Source organism: Anolis sagrei, chromosome 1, assembly GCF_037176765.1.
Source record: "Anolis sagrei isolate rAnoSag1 chromosome 1, rAnoSag1.mat, whole genome shotgun sequence".
NCBI classification, from domain to species: domain Eukaryota; kingdom Metazoa; phylum Chordata; class Lepidosauria; order Squamata; family Dactyloidae; genus Anolis; species Anolis sagrei.
Genome location: NC_090021.1, coordinates 125,697,159 through 125,712,099, shown reverse-complemented (window position 1 = coordinate 125,712,099; position 14,941 = coordinate 125,697,159). Strand labels below are relative to the sequence as shown.

The 14,941-nt window shown below is 40.6% G+C and overlaps 1 protein-coding gene across 2 annotated transcripts in view; it reads left to right on the top strand.

Annotated features, from left to right (window-relative positions):
* The window catches only part of ELOVL5 (ELOVL fatty acid elongase 5), a 71,389-nt gene that overhangs the window by 34,173 nt on the left and 22,275 nt on the right, over positions 1-14,941 (top strand). For both annotated transcript variants that reach the window (XM_060788276.2, XM_060788284.2), the window contains exon 2: positions 10,696-10,761. In XM_060788276.2, coding sequence (XP_060644259.2) covers positions 10,704-10,761 — 58 coding nt within the window. In that variant the 5' untranslated portion in view covers positions 10,696-10,703. The remainder of the gene's footprint in view (positions 1-10,695; positions 10,762-14,941) is intronic.

The window sequence follows — 14,941 nt, the reverse complement described above, 5'->3', positions numbered from 1 at the left end:
GGCAAAAAATGATTTCCAGGTGCTGGAATATCGTAGTTTTAAGCCAAATATGCGGATCTTTGTAGATCTTTACATCCCTGCAATTGGAAATCACGGGATTTTTATCTGGGTTTGTTCCCAGGTTTTAGATGTTTGTTCCTGATTGGTCAGTTCCTAAAAAGAAGGTGGCACTTGAGGAGAAGGCAAAAACTTTGTTTGTATGCCAGACACTTCATGAAACGTGTGGAGGGCACATTTTCTCTGGCCAGGATAAAGTTGTGGCTCCCGAGTCAATGTTGTACATCTTTTCACAAGAAGAGCAATCAGGAACAGCCATGAATAACCCAGGAACAGTACTCTGTTGTTTGATGCCACAAGTACACAATTTGTCTGGACAGATGGCCAGGCAGCCAGGCTCTAAAAAGTGTCAATAATGGCAAAGTTCTGTCTCTGGCTTGAAAGTGTGTGTTCCTGTTTGATTGTGCAGTGCTGACTTGGATAGAAGTGGTCCTACCACGTAAACTTTGTTTGTGTGGCAGATACTTCATGAAATGTATGGAGGGCACAGTTTCTCTGGCCAGGACAAAGAATGGAACTTCTGCAGTGATTCTCTGCATATCCGCAACTTGGGGGTTTCAAAAAAACAAACGCTGAAGTTTCCAGCGGGGGTCCTGCAGTGGTCATCTTAGGAACCTCTAAATCTCTCAACAAAGCATCAAGCCTGGACAACAGAGGCAGAAATCCCAGGACCAACAGGTCTGTTTGTGGACCTCTTCTGAAGTCCTGGGATTTTTGCCCCTGGTCTTTGTGGATGGGTTTGGACTATAACTTCCTTCACCTTTGACCACTGGTCACACTTGCTTGGGCTGGTAGCAAAGTTTTTGAAAAACACCCAGAGGAAGGAGGCCTCCTTAAGGATGTAGCTATCTTCATAGGACAGACAACCTTCCACAGATAGGAAATGACTGGAAAATAGTTTGCTCAGGCTCCAGTTTTGAGAGGCTGTAGCAGGCTTCTGGACCTTGGTAGATGGAAGACTATGACTGATGTACAGGACTAAGGGTGCATCCCCACTGTTGAATTAAAATACAGTTTGACACCACTTTAACTGCTATGGCTCAATGCTTATGAAATCGTAACAGTTTTAGTAATGAAAGGCCTTCTAAAATTACAGCTTCCATGATTCCATCGCATTGAGTATGGGGTTTAAAGTGGAATCACAGTGCTATAACTATCCAGGGTGAAAGAGCTCTTGCTATAAGTGAGTTAACAAGAAAGGATTTCTGCATCCTTCTAACAATGTAGCATGGGTGCAGACTGTGGGCGACCGGAGGAATCTTGTTTGGCATTCTAGGATGGAGAAGAACTTCTGCGGAGGCCTTCTTTTTTTCTTTCTTTCTAAATAATAAAGAAGAAGAAGGCAGATTTTGTGCTCCTGCTTTGATTATACAAGCTAAAGCATGGCCTCTTCAAGTGAAACTCTTGCAATTACATCAAAAGTGGCAATTTTTCAGGGAGCGCAAGGGTAAAAGTAACTGTGTAACTGAGTAGATTGTATCTTGAGGTGATGAGAAACCTTAGGGAAAGGAGGTTGGGGGAAACAAAACCTCGCATGCTGAAACCCTGTTGTGTTAGACCTGATGAACCAACAGGAAGCAAATGCTGAACATGCACCCAAATACAGGCAGACCCCAAAGTTATGAACCACATAGGGTTTGTTAGCATAGGGAAGGTTTAACTCCCTTGTTTTCCTTATGTCACACTGTTGAGAAGGTTTCATCTCACTTTCTGTCCCTGTGGAGTTTGAAAAATTTGGCTTGTTGTGGAAACAAGGAGAGCTGATGAACCTTCAGTTAAGACACCTTTACCCCATAACAACTCTTTCAGGCATGAATTTTCCTTCTGAGGACTAGACTGCTCTCACTTTCTGTTGTCTCACCCCTGTTCTTAACTATGAGACATTTGTAAGTTAGATGTTTGTAACCTGGGGACTGCCTGTACCCTGAATCTGGTGGTGGCAGTTTTCACAATGCACATGGACTTCCAGTTAGTATTTGGAAATTGGATGCTGTGGATTGAACCCTTGTGCCGGCAGGATGGATGACCAACAAGGCAGCAGTTCAAATCTGGGCAGAGCAGGTTGAGCTCCCTCTGTCAGCTCCAGCTCCCCATGCAGGGACATAAAAGAAGCCTCCCACAAGGATGGTAAAACATCAAAACATCCGGGTGTCCCCTGGGTAACATCCTTGCAGATGGCCAATTCTCTCACACCAGAAACAACTTGCAGCTTCTCAAGTCACTCCTGACATGGAAAAAAAGGATACTACAGACCATTAGGATAACTGGATCCAGTGTGTTTCAGCCTGACCTGTTGTCCATGCAGACATCTCTATCACCATCCTTTCCCTGTCCCCTATTCCTTGCCAGACACTGAGCTCCCTGCAATAGCCTGGCCATTGTGGTTGCACCCACACAATCAACAAGAAGAGAGAGTCATATTATCCTCTTCTTGGTGATCACAAAGATGCCCTGCTATGAAATCTGCAGATACAATAGGCAGTGGCCAAGCGCTCGCAGGGAAATGCATGGCCAGCGAGAAATGGCAGCAGAGACGGGGAGACACGTAATGATTCAATCTTGGCACAGCTGGAGACGGGCAGAGAGTTTGTCCAGTATATGTGGCTGCCATCACAGTTGGCTCTTTGGCATCAGACTTTGGTTTGATAAATCCTGAACTCTCAGCAATTTGGATATATCATTATGCCTGAGATTATAGGTATTTGAGGTTATGATGACCATTCAAGATCTGAATGGCAGTGGATGAAGCAGGACTGGAAATTGCTTTTTAGTTCAACAGTATTTCAATCTTATCATTTAACCGTGTAACATTAAAATGTTTTGATGTTTATCCCTGATTTTATTCTCAATGAAGCTACCTTGAGTCATTTCTGAAAGAAAGGTGAGATAGATATCATTTGTGGTGGAAGATTGGTGAATTCAGGGGCAAGAATGAGGAGACAGAGTTTGGACGTGTTTTCAGCATGTCTTTTTTGAATCAGAGCAAAGTCATGCTTGCCTGGCCATGCATCGGAATTAGTCTCCGGTCCACAAACCAAAACTTGGCTCAGCCAAAACCAAAAACTATTTGCTTGGATTGTGAAGTTTTTGACATATTTCAGCATTCTCGTATTTAAGACCCATCTGCCTCATCTTTACTATGACTAATTTGTAAATGTTTGATTTCCTGGTACAATAGTTGTACGTTTTGAACATTGGCATGAGATGCTTCTTGGCTAAAAAAAGCTGTGATATTAGTTGTCTTAAATGAAGAAATGTGTGAGGTTTGGGGCTGGGTTCATTTTTAATTTCTGATCTGCCTTCTGTTGTTTACTTCTAATGCTCAAATAAATGCTTTGGCTGCCATGTGCTAAATGTGCCAACATAGCTTGTAACAATCATTCTCCATGTGAGGCATAGATAGTTGGGGTGTGTTTGTGTGTTTCCTATGAGTTCCTTTATAATCCCTTCTGAAAGATATAAAGCAAGACACTGCATGTCTCATGCTAACTGCTAACAAATAAATTAGATTTGATGTGTAGTAACCTTATTTCTCTCAACCACCACCCCTTTATTCCTACGTTTTATCACTAAGTGTCAGTGATCTGCTTCCTGAGCAATGTCTGTTTTGTCTTGGGCACAAACTACACATCACTTGTTTAATAAAACGGGTCTGGCTTTCATGCAAGGAAAGAGTGGGAAAAGTACACCCCCATGGGGCTGCACGCATATCCCTCTGTTCACTTTCTGCACCTTTAGGCTCCACAGGGTATTCTCAAAGTCTCCAAAAATTCAACAGAAGTTTTGGCTCAAGCAAGAGCTAGAAGTGATGTTATCTCTTCTGGTTCAGCAGTGACAGTGGTGTCACTTGGGAGGTGCCAGGTGTGTGAACAATAAACAGCATCAAAGGCAAGACACCAACATGGCAGTGCAGTGGGTTGCTGTGAGTTTTCCAGGCTGTACGGCCATGTTCTAGAAGCATTCTCTCCTGACATTTCACCCATATCTATGGCAGGCATCCTCAAAGGTTGTGTGGTCTGTTGGAAACTAGGCAAGTGAGGTTGATATATCTGTGGAAGGTCCAGGGTGGGGAAAAGAACTGTTGTCTGCTTAAGGCAAGTGTGAATGTTGCAATTGGCCACCTTGATTAGCAATGAATGGCTGCTTCCTGCCCGCCTGTGCAGTGTTTTAGGAGAAATGTATTTTTTAAAATAAAAATATCTCTTTGGGAACCTATAACCAAAAAAACATTTTGCATAAGCCCAGCTTACTTGTACTGCATCTATCCTTCCAAGGCTGATTCTGAACCTTCCAATGCTCACGTGCTCCAGTCAGAGCTGTCATTATTACCAAATTACAATGATGCTTCAAATCACAATTTTATCTGCATGCAATTCAAGTACACCCTGCTTGTTCATTGCTGCTGGATTGCTGATTGTGTCAATTTTTCTGTTTTTTTTAGCTACAATACTCTAATATGGTTTTATATGGGAAGTGGACTTTATAGGTTATACTATACATTACTGCATTGGGTGACACCAAGCCTAGTGATCTCACTGACCAATGACATTCTGGTTTGGCTCACAAGAGGTATACGAGGGCAAAACATATCCTCTGTCCCACTGTGTTGTTGTCTGTTCCATCTCTTTAGATACTTTTTCTGCAGTACAGATTCCCTTCAGGAAATAGAGTCCAAGTGGAAGAAGGCATCTAGGAGTACAGATTCTCAAAGTGCATTTCTTATGACCTTTTGTCCCTCTTAATTCAGCCACAGTCATATTTGAGGCAGGTGCAAGAATCATGTGCCTCCCCAGATGTCGTTGGACTACAACTTCCAGCACTCATCAGTGTTGGCTATTCTGGAAATTCAGCAGCATCTGGTTGCATCCCTCCCTACTCTTGCTTTAAAACAGTGGTTCCCAACCTGTGGTCCATGGGCTACCACTGGTCTGCAAGAACTAAAATATGGTCCGAGGCCTCACTGTTACTACACCGTTGCAATGAGAGTGACCGGTCTCACGAAACCCTCTTACAGTGCCAAAGCTTATTAAATATAGTTTTTTGTGGGTGAGGAGATGGTGACTACTGGGTGATATATGTTCTGTATCAGAAACTAGGGCTGATGTGGTCTATCCAGTGCAATTTTTTGAATCAGCACTCCAGATAACCAAACTGAATCTAAAGTTGACCAAATACTAATTCATAACCTTTTTGGGACTAATGTTGGAGAGTGATCCCTGGTCAAGTGGTCCCTGCCTTAAAGAGTGGGGTAGAGGAGTAGAGGAGAAGGGCTGCTATTCATTTATAGCTTAGATCTATTATAAGAGTCTCTATTTACTGTATATATCTTTCTTTGTTTTTCTTTTGCTGTAACAGCTGCCTCTAGCTTGTTCTACTACTTGGACTCTACATGCAAATATGCAAATATGGGACTTTTCTGACCTGAATGCAAGGCAAGCTCTTTGTCAGATACATTATAGTTGTGGAAGTCCCTCTTCTTTTTCTTCTTCTTTGGTTTCTCTCATCCAACTTTCAATAAAGTCTTGGAATACATATAGCGTTTTGAGAAATAATAACTTGATTTCTCCTTTATATTGGAATGGGATTTGACTTTGAGTTTCATGAACAAGAGTGGACTGTCACCTTGTGTGTTACTCCAAAAAAGAAAAGAAAAAAGAAAGAAAAACAGGAATCATTTCCTTGTTTCTGTGCATTCTTCATATTGACATTGGGACTGTTCATTTCTAACTTACTTTTCCAGTATTACTACATGATATCATTTCAACAAAGATTATATTACAAGAGCACTGAGCTTTGCGAGGGAAGTTTTAGCAGGAAACCTATGCTAAGCATTTGTGTTATTTCATATGAAAGAATAATAATGCTAATATATTGCCTTTCTTCTTGTAAAAATGTATTCCAGTTGCTAAGAGCAGAGCCACAAAGAGACTTGAATACAGACTGTATCTTAGACAACTACTGCAATGTTCAATATATATTTACACCAAAGAATATTATTCCATTATCCATGACCTTGTTATCTAAACCAGATCAATTGTAACTTGGATTCAGTATCAGCCAACAGAAGGATTAACCAGAGAGTCAGGTAGCAAGTCAGTGACTCTGGGAGCCCAACTTCTATGGAAAACTAATTACAAAGAGAAAAGAAGCCTTGATATTCAGTTAGTTTTATGTATGTCCTATAAAATGCATTTGTTCAAATACAACACCATTGGCCCTCCAGATTTGCAGGTTTTACTTTTGTGAATTTCATTATTTGAAAATTTGATCCATATGTTCTCTCTGAGAATCTCTTGGCCTTCAGCATGACTCCAGGCATTTGTTGGTCCTCCAGAGTGATTCTATGGTTAGCTTCCAACCAAACAGTAGCTCTGGAGGACCTAGAGATGCCCAGTAAAGTGTTCTCTCAGGTTAAAAAATACATAGCTTTTTAAAATTGTGGGGTTTCCCCCCACTTTGGGGTGTGCGTGTGTTCTTCCACTTCTAACCCCAGCAAATGTGGAAGGCCGACCATAAATTCAGTTTCTTTTATACAAGCATTAAACCCAATAAATAAGCCAGGATTGTGTCATGTATTTTAATATGCACCTGTTAAAATATATGCTTTTATGATTGCATTATAACTATGTTTTTATGTGTGATTTTATATATGTATTTGACTGTGTTGTGCCCCTCTGCCAGCCAAAAAGAGAAGAGTAATACATTAAAATGGTTGTTATTGCTATTGTTATTGTTGCATCCTAAGTAGGAGGGAACCGTGGTGGCACAATGGGTTAAACCCTTGTGCTGGCTGAACTGATGACCTGAAACCCTGAAGGTTGGTGGTTCAAATCCGTGAGATGAGCTCCCTTCTGTTAGCTCCAGTTTCTCATGCGGGGACATGAGAGAAGCCTCCCACAGGATGGTAACACATCTGGTTGTCCCTGGGCAATATCCTTGCCAATTCTCTCACACCAGAAGTGACTTGCACTATATTCTCAGTTTGCTTCTGACATGATCTAAAAAATCATAAGTAGGGGGAAGCCAGAAGAAAACTCCAGATGATGAGAAGTGGAGGAATATTTAGGGTTTGATGCATTTCAGATAATAATAATAATAATAATAATAATAATAATAATAATAATTTACCCAAAACTCCTCAAGGCAGGGTACAACATAGTTAAAACATAGATGAAAATATAAGATGCTTAAAACCCATATATTAAAAGACATATAGCTTAGGATAAAACACATTAAAATAGTCCTTGAAGCATTTTCCTGCATTGTGGCCAATGTTCCCCTATGAAGAAGGCTTGTTGTCTGGAACATCTTGCATCCATTTTACTAGCGTGTGTACAGATTCCTGACTGCTATTAGAAAATTCCTTCACTTATATGCTCTCTATCTCAAACACGTGTATACATATGCACACACTCATAGGTTAATGTCTGTTGCACTGCTTAGTGTCCCATATGTAGCTTCACTTGTTATGCCGTAAAATAATTGAATAAAACAAGCATCTTGGCCAAGACTTGGTAAAGTTATTTTTTGTTTTTCTATAATTCCTTAGCCAATGTATCATGGGAAAATAACTTTCCCAAGCTCTGGCATTGACTGATGCAGATATGACTCTTTTCTCCTCACCTTGACCATTTTTTAAAAAAACCCAATGGATTAATTTGGGATATGGATATACGGATAAAATGTCAACTTTTCTAGCTTTTGCTAGTGTCTGCTTGTAATTGCTGTATTACTAAAAGCCATTCTATTGATGTTGTATCCCCACAAATCATCTTTATTTTATGACACTTCTAAGGTGAACCTTAGGGCTGTCACAATGTGTTACAATGTGTTATGAACTCATTGAATCAATAGAATTTACTTTTGCATTGACTTATGTCCAATAATAATATTCAATGTGTTGTAGCTGTGTGATAATTGGCATCATTAACTTGTTTGTGCATTTTCCATGCCAGATATCTTGAGCACAGGGGTGACCAAATCTTATGCACGCATATGTGTGTGTGTGTATGGTTGGAGTCACACTTAAAAATGTTTCTGTTCTGACTTACAAACAAATTCAGCCTAAGAACAAACCCAAATAACCTATCTTGTTCAGAATTTGGAGACTGGCTGTAGATCTCAGGCAAACAAGATAAGAAGTCTATTGTCTGAAGGAGGCTTTGCTGGGCAGAGCAGAACAGGTGATACTGGCCTTAGGTGGACCTCTATTTTCCATTTGTTATCCCATTCAGCTTTATAGGTCCTTATGAAATCATTAAAAAAGGATACTGGTAGAGGAGAAGATAAATGAACAAATACTCCTCTCTCCAAATGTTCCAGGAATACTTTCTTGCCCTAAAGTAGGTACATACTTTACATGTCCCTGGGTTGTATTGTTTGCATCCTTGAACAGTTTACCATCCACCCATCAGTTCTATCTTCTGGAAGATGATGGAAATTATGTAGAGTCTTCTGATTGAAAAAGAAAATGGGAAATGAAAGAACTCCCAGGGACATGTATATCACAGGATGTGGTCAAGGCAAAACTGACATAACCCCACAACAAAGCAATCACAGAGTTTGTAGTAATCTCTCTCCCGCTGCCCCTCTGAACACCCTGAGGGTCAAGGAACATTTTGGGTGGTTCAAAGCAAGACAAACCCAGGTCAGTGGTAAATTGTACTGTATTCTGTTCTCTTAAATACACCCAAACTTCATGTTTTGTTTGGCTTAGGGGTGCAGGATCCCATAAAAGTAGAAAAATCATTAATATGGCTCAGTCCCCCCTCCTTAAAAACACTTGTCTGAGCATTTCAAGGTTCTCCAACATGATTCTGTGTCACCCTTTGCCAGACGTTGACCATAAAATTGTGCTGGAGGACCCAGAAACTTCTGCGTGGAATTGTACTGGGGGACCTGGAAGCATCTGCCAGAAATTAACCGTATAATTGTGCCTTTAAGAGCCTACCCCAAAATCTAAAATCATTAACAGAGGCCTTGTTATGTATATCACTGCATGAAGCTAGGCTGATGTCAGAGTCAATGCAGACCTGGCAAATGCTATACAGGTTTTTTTTTTTTCAAGCAGTGTAGACAAACCCTGGAACTCCCTCCCAAAGGAGATCAGACTGGTTCTATTCTGAGTTTATGGCAGCCAACAAGACACTCCTGTTTTGCATTGTCTTTGCCATTGGGCACATTGTGCCAAATGCCTCCTTGTTGTTTTGTGCCTCCAAGTAATTTCTAGCTTTTGACAATCTTAATGGGAGCTTCCTTGGCAAAATTTGCTCAGAGAGGGTTTGCCTTTCCTTCATATAAGAGGTGTGACTTGCCCATGATCGCCTTGGTTTTCATGGATGACTGGGTATTTGAACCCGTGTCTCCAGAGTCATAGTCCAGCTCTTACCCACTACATCTCAGATGTCGTCAACATTTCTCCTAACATACACCTTTTTTGTAAGCAGTTTTCTCAAGTATGTCTCCGTGATATTTGTATCTATAATTATTTTGTGTATTTCCTCCAAGATATGCATTCTATAACTCCCTCCCTCCCTCTCTCTCTCTCTCTCTCTCTCTCTCTCTCTGTGTGTGTGTATGTGTGTGTGTATTTCTGGAGAGTGATTCTTGGACTTTGGTCTACATTTACTCCTTGTCTAAAGGATTTAGGCAACTCGCACACACCCCATGACAATTTGTAGCCTTCAGTTAAATGAACTGTTGAATTATTTTAAGGTTCTGTTATTCACTATTTAAAAAAAAATACAGAGAAGTGAATCATTACTATTTGTAATTGGGAGGGAACAGATCTGCTTGAAAGACTCTCTTCTTACATTATATAAAAAATATTTCCTGTGCAGTCACAGCTAGTTGTAAAACAAGTTACTACTGTTTTTATCTCAGGCTATGACTTGCAGAAATGGTTTGTTTTCAGTATTCAACTGGAAACTGCTTGCATTTGCTCCCTTGTTTGTACGTTGACTTTGTTTTCAAGATGCTTTAGATCAGGCATCCTCAAACTGTGGCCCTCCAGCTGTTTGGGACTTCAACTCCCAGAATTCCTGACAATTGAACAACCTAATCAGGGCTTCTGGGAGTTGGAGGCCCAAACAGATGGAGGGCCGCAGTTTGGGGATGCCTGCTTTAGACTATTGTGACAGTATTCAAAATGTGAATTTCTGTGTCCTGTTCAACGTAGTACTTTTCCTCTTTATGCATGGCTTTCCCTCTGTTCACAGCTAGTGAATGGGTGATAATTTCAGATTTATAGCTCAAAGTATATACTCACGTATATTTAAATTGTAAATTAACATAATAAACTCTCATTTTATAAGCCGATACCTTTGTAATCTAACATTTGTGGAATTCCCTCTGAACCTTTAACCTTCTTCTGTTATTAAATAAAGGAGCACCAAGGCACCATTTCTAAAACAGGTTTATGTTAGCACAGATCCTTTGTGTATATTAAATCTTTGGAAATGCAAAGAGTATAACTAAATGGTGGATTCTTCTCGCCTTTTCAATATTCTGCATGTGTTGCAACAAAATGAAAAGATTCGGAATATTAGTCTAATATCAGATTCCTTTGAAGCAAATACTGATGGAAGCCCTGCTATAGAAGAAGAGGTAAAAATAACCGTTTTTCTCTTTCTTTTTTAGGGTGAACAATGGAATCCTTGGATAACACAATCAATCGCTATCTGGATGTTTGGTTTGGTCCAAGAGGTATGTACTTTGAAAATGACTTGGCTATTTGGGGTCTAGATCAATGGTGGGAAAGCTTTAGTCTTGCAAATGTTGTTGGAGTGCAATTCCCATCAGCTGAAGCTCACATGACCTCTGGTGCGGAAAGCTGGCAGCGTCAATCTGAAGAGATCTACGGGACATCCTTTTGCCCACCCTTCTTCAGTTGTAAAAGTATTGGGATGTATTTCATAGTGCTTATTTATGCATCGCTCCCTTGAAAAAGGATGTGCAGTATATTTCTGTATGTTTACCAGGCATATGATAGAGTTTCAGTGCTTTGGGAAAAAATAAAACTTTCTGGGACTTGTATTAGAATTCAGCAATATGATGCTTCTACCTCATAAATGCTGCATTAAAACTTTAGCTAGTCTTATCATTTTAAAAAATGTCATATAATTAAAAAAAATTAAATAAAAGCTGACACAAACTGAACACAGGCAGAACTACCTGGAACAATGTTAATGGGCATAGTAAGTGAGCAGCTTGTTGGTGTTGTGTGCGTTCAAGTTGTTTCCGACCAATGGAGACACTAAAGCGAACCAGTCATGGAATTTGTTCAAAAGTGGTTTGCCATTGCCTTTTTCTGAGGCTGAGAGAGTGTGAGTTGCCCAAGGTCACCCAGTGCATTTTATAGTTGAGTGGGGATTTGAACTCTGATCTCCAAAGTCATAGTCCACCACTCAAACCACCACACACAATTGAGCAGCTTACGGTTTGGGACCTCCCTATTTTCGCGACCACATCTTCCCCTACGAAGCTGCACGATCTTTAAGATCTTCTGGGGAGGTTCTCCTCTCACTTCCACCCCTGTCACAAACACGGTTGGTGGGGTACGAGAGAAAGGGCCTTCTCGGTGGTGGCCCCCCCGCTCTGGAACTCTCTCCCCAGTGAGATCAGACTAGCACCCACCACCCTGTCCACCTTTCGTAAAGATCTAAAAACATGGATATTCCACTGTGCTTTTGATTAGACAGCTCCCCAGATAATTTTAGCCCCCAGCTATGACCCAAGATCTACTCCTTGCACTTTACTACTGGTCCCCTAGCCATAGATATAGTGCTCTACTTCATATTGCCCTCTACTCCTAATTTTGTCATCTGGCTTTTGCACTTTATCCATTAGCCCTGTCCTTATAACTGATTTGTACCTGCCCTCCCGCCCAAGCCCAGAAACTGTTTACTATATCAGGCTATTGCAGTGGTTCTCAACCTGTGGGTCCCCAGTTGTTTTTGCCTACAACTCCCAGAAATCCCAGTTAGTTTACCAGTTGTTAAGATTTCTGGGAGTTGAAGGCCAAAACATCTGGGGACCCACACGTTGAGAACCACTGGGCTATTGGTTGTTTCCTCAGTGGCTGTTTTTATACTGTGTTATGGTGTTGTCTGTTTTATATTGTTTTTGATGTTGTTTTTTGAACTTTATTGTGTTATATTTTAAACTATGTTGATCAGACTTGTCCTCATGTAAGCCACCCTGAATCCCTTTGGGGAGATGGAGGTGTGATGCAAAAATAAAGTTGTTGTTGTTGTTACATTGCACTAAATCCACTATGTTCCTCAAAAGGACTCCTTGGAATGCTGAGAGAAGCTGATGGGAGTTGTAATCCATAAAGTAGAAGGTCACAGCTTCCTTAACCATATAATAATAATAAACTTTATTTATACCCCGCCACCATCTCCCTAATGGGGACTCGGGGCGGCTTACATGAGGCCAAGCCCTATAACACAATCCAATAAAAAAAGCAAAAACACAAACAATAATTTACAGAATGTCTGCTTTTCTGTCTCTGTGGATGTTGCTCAGTGTACTGTGTGAGCTCTGTATGTGTATGTCTTTGTGTTAGACATCCTTTGTTCAAACTCTTAGAAACCTTCACTGACCTCATCCTTTGTTGGTTGGCTGAGCCTAGTTGGCACACAATGTGAGTCCACATGTTCTTTCAGCTTTACAGGTCAAAATGCTGTACAGTACTGGTATTCACTGCTGATATGGAAATACTTGCATAAGAAGCCCATTCGTATTACTGCCATGCTCAAAATCTCAATCAGTCAATAGAGTCATAAACAACTTATCAGTTTTAAAGCCACAGTTGGAACTGCAAATACTGAAATTACCCCTCAGTTAGTAGATGTTAAATAATTGTGGATACAATTCAAACAAATTACATTCTTTGAAAAAGATTTGAACCTATCTTTTAGGTGGCGTAGTTCAATGGCAGCACATAGAATTTATAACTATTAAATCTTGGTTTACCGATTTAAAAGGATTGTGCTCAGAATCTTGAAGGACTGTTGCCTATCCAGGACAGAAGCTTTGTTATGGTTGTGTGCCTTGAAGTCAGTTTTGGCCTTATCACAGGGTTTTCTTGGCATGGTTTGTTCAGAAGAGGTTTGCCATTGCTTTCCTCTGAGACTGAGAGAGTGTGACTTACCCAAGGTCATCCAGTGGATTTCATGCAAGCATTTTATTTTATGGTCCTTGTAGTCTCTTCCAACTGTACAATTCTTTGGCAGAGCAGGCTAGTTCGGTCTGATGGTGTGAGAGGCCTCCATAGCGTCATATGGTTAACTCTCATGCATTAGGATCCAAATGGGTTCCAATTACAGGAAAGGAGATTCCACCTGAACATTAAGAAGAACTTCCAGACTGTCAGAGTTGTTCAACAGTGTGGTGGGGGCTCCTTCTTTGGAGGTCTTTAAACAGAGGCTGAATGGCCATCTGTTAGGAATGCTTTGATGGTGTTTTTCCTGCATGACAGGGGGTTGTAGTAGGAGGCCAGTGTGGTCTCTTCCAACTCTATGATTCTATGATTAGGATTAAAAATAAATTTGACCACAGTTGAGTTGTGGGGTATATTTGATCCCAGCAAGAACTTCAGTTTATTGATTGGTAAAAAGGATAATGTCCTATTTTTAATTTCCTGAACCACTAAGGATTGCATTCTCTTCTTCTAAAGTCGATCTTGATATCCCTCAGATGAGGCACACTTACTAAGATGCAGAACATATGACTTCTTTGCTGCTTCATAACTTTCCCATGACAGCACGCCCTTGGCATTCACTGGGGCTTGGTCCCAGCACCCTCTGCTGATACCCAAATCCATGCTATGCTCAAATCCATTGTATGTAATGATGTAGTAAAATGTTATCCCTTCTACAAAATGACAAGATCAAGGTTTGCTTTTTGGAGTGTTTTTGTTTGAATATTTTCAAGCAGAATCTGTGGGTTTGGAGGGCTGACTGTAAGTAAGAGCAAAGGACAATTTTTGACCCAACAGACCAGATTGGCTGGAATGAAAAAGTGGTAAAAAGCAATACATTTTCAAGGACAGTTTGTCTGACAGTTTCTTGTTGTTAAAATAATACTGCATGTGTGATGAATAATAGCTATTTGAGAATATCTGATTATATATGTCTGTTTATATTCTAGTGTTGCATATTTTAGGTCTACTTTCCCTTTGATTCTTGGAAATCTAAAGCTACATTTACACTGTAGAATGAATGCAGTTTGATACCGCATGAACAGCCATGGCTTAATACTATGGACCAGGCATGGGCAAACTTCGGCCTCTAGGTGTTTTGGACCTCAACTCCCACAATTCCTAACAGCCAGTGGGAGTTGAAGTCCAAAACACATGGAGGGCCAAAGTTTGCCCATGCCTATTATGGACAAACCCTTGGTGACACAGTGAGTTAAACTGCTGAGCTCCTGAACTTGCTGATCGAAAGGTCGCAGATTCAAATCCAGGGAGCAATGTGAGGTCCCGCTGTTAGGCCCAGCTTCTGCCAACCTAGTAGTTCAAAAACATGCAAATGTGAGTAGATCGATAGGTACCATTCCAGTGGGAAGGTAATGGTGCTCCATGCAGTCATGAGAGTGGAACTGGTTTGAAATTGATTTTAATGTACAGTATATGTTGTGTTCATAGTTTGTGTCTATGTTTTTTATTGTATGTTTTTGTATTATTTTGCATATGTGGAAACCGCTCTGAGTCCCCTAGGGGAGATAGGGCGGTATATAAATAAAGTTTTATTATTATTTTTTATTATTATTATGCCGGCTACATGACCTTGGAGGTGTCTATGAACAATGCCGGCTCTTCAGCTTAGAAATAGAGATGAGCATCAACCCCCAGTTGGACACAACTGAACTTAATGCC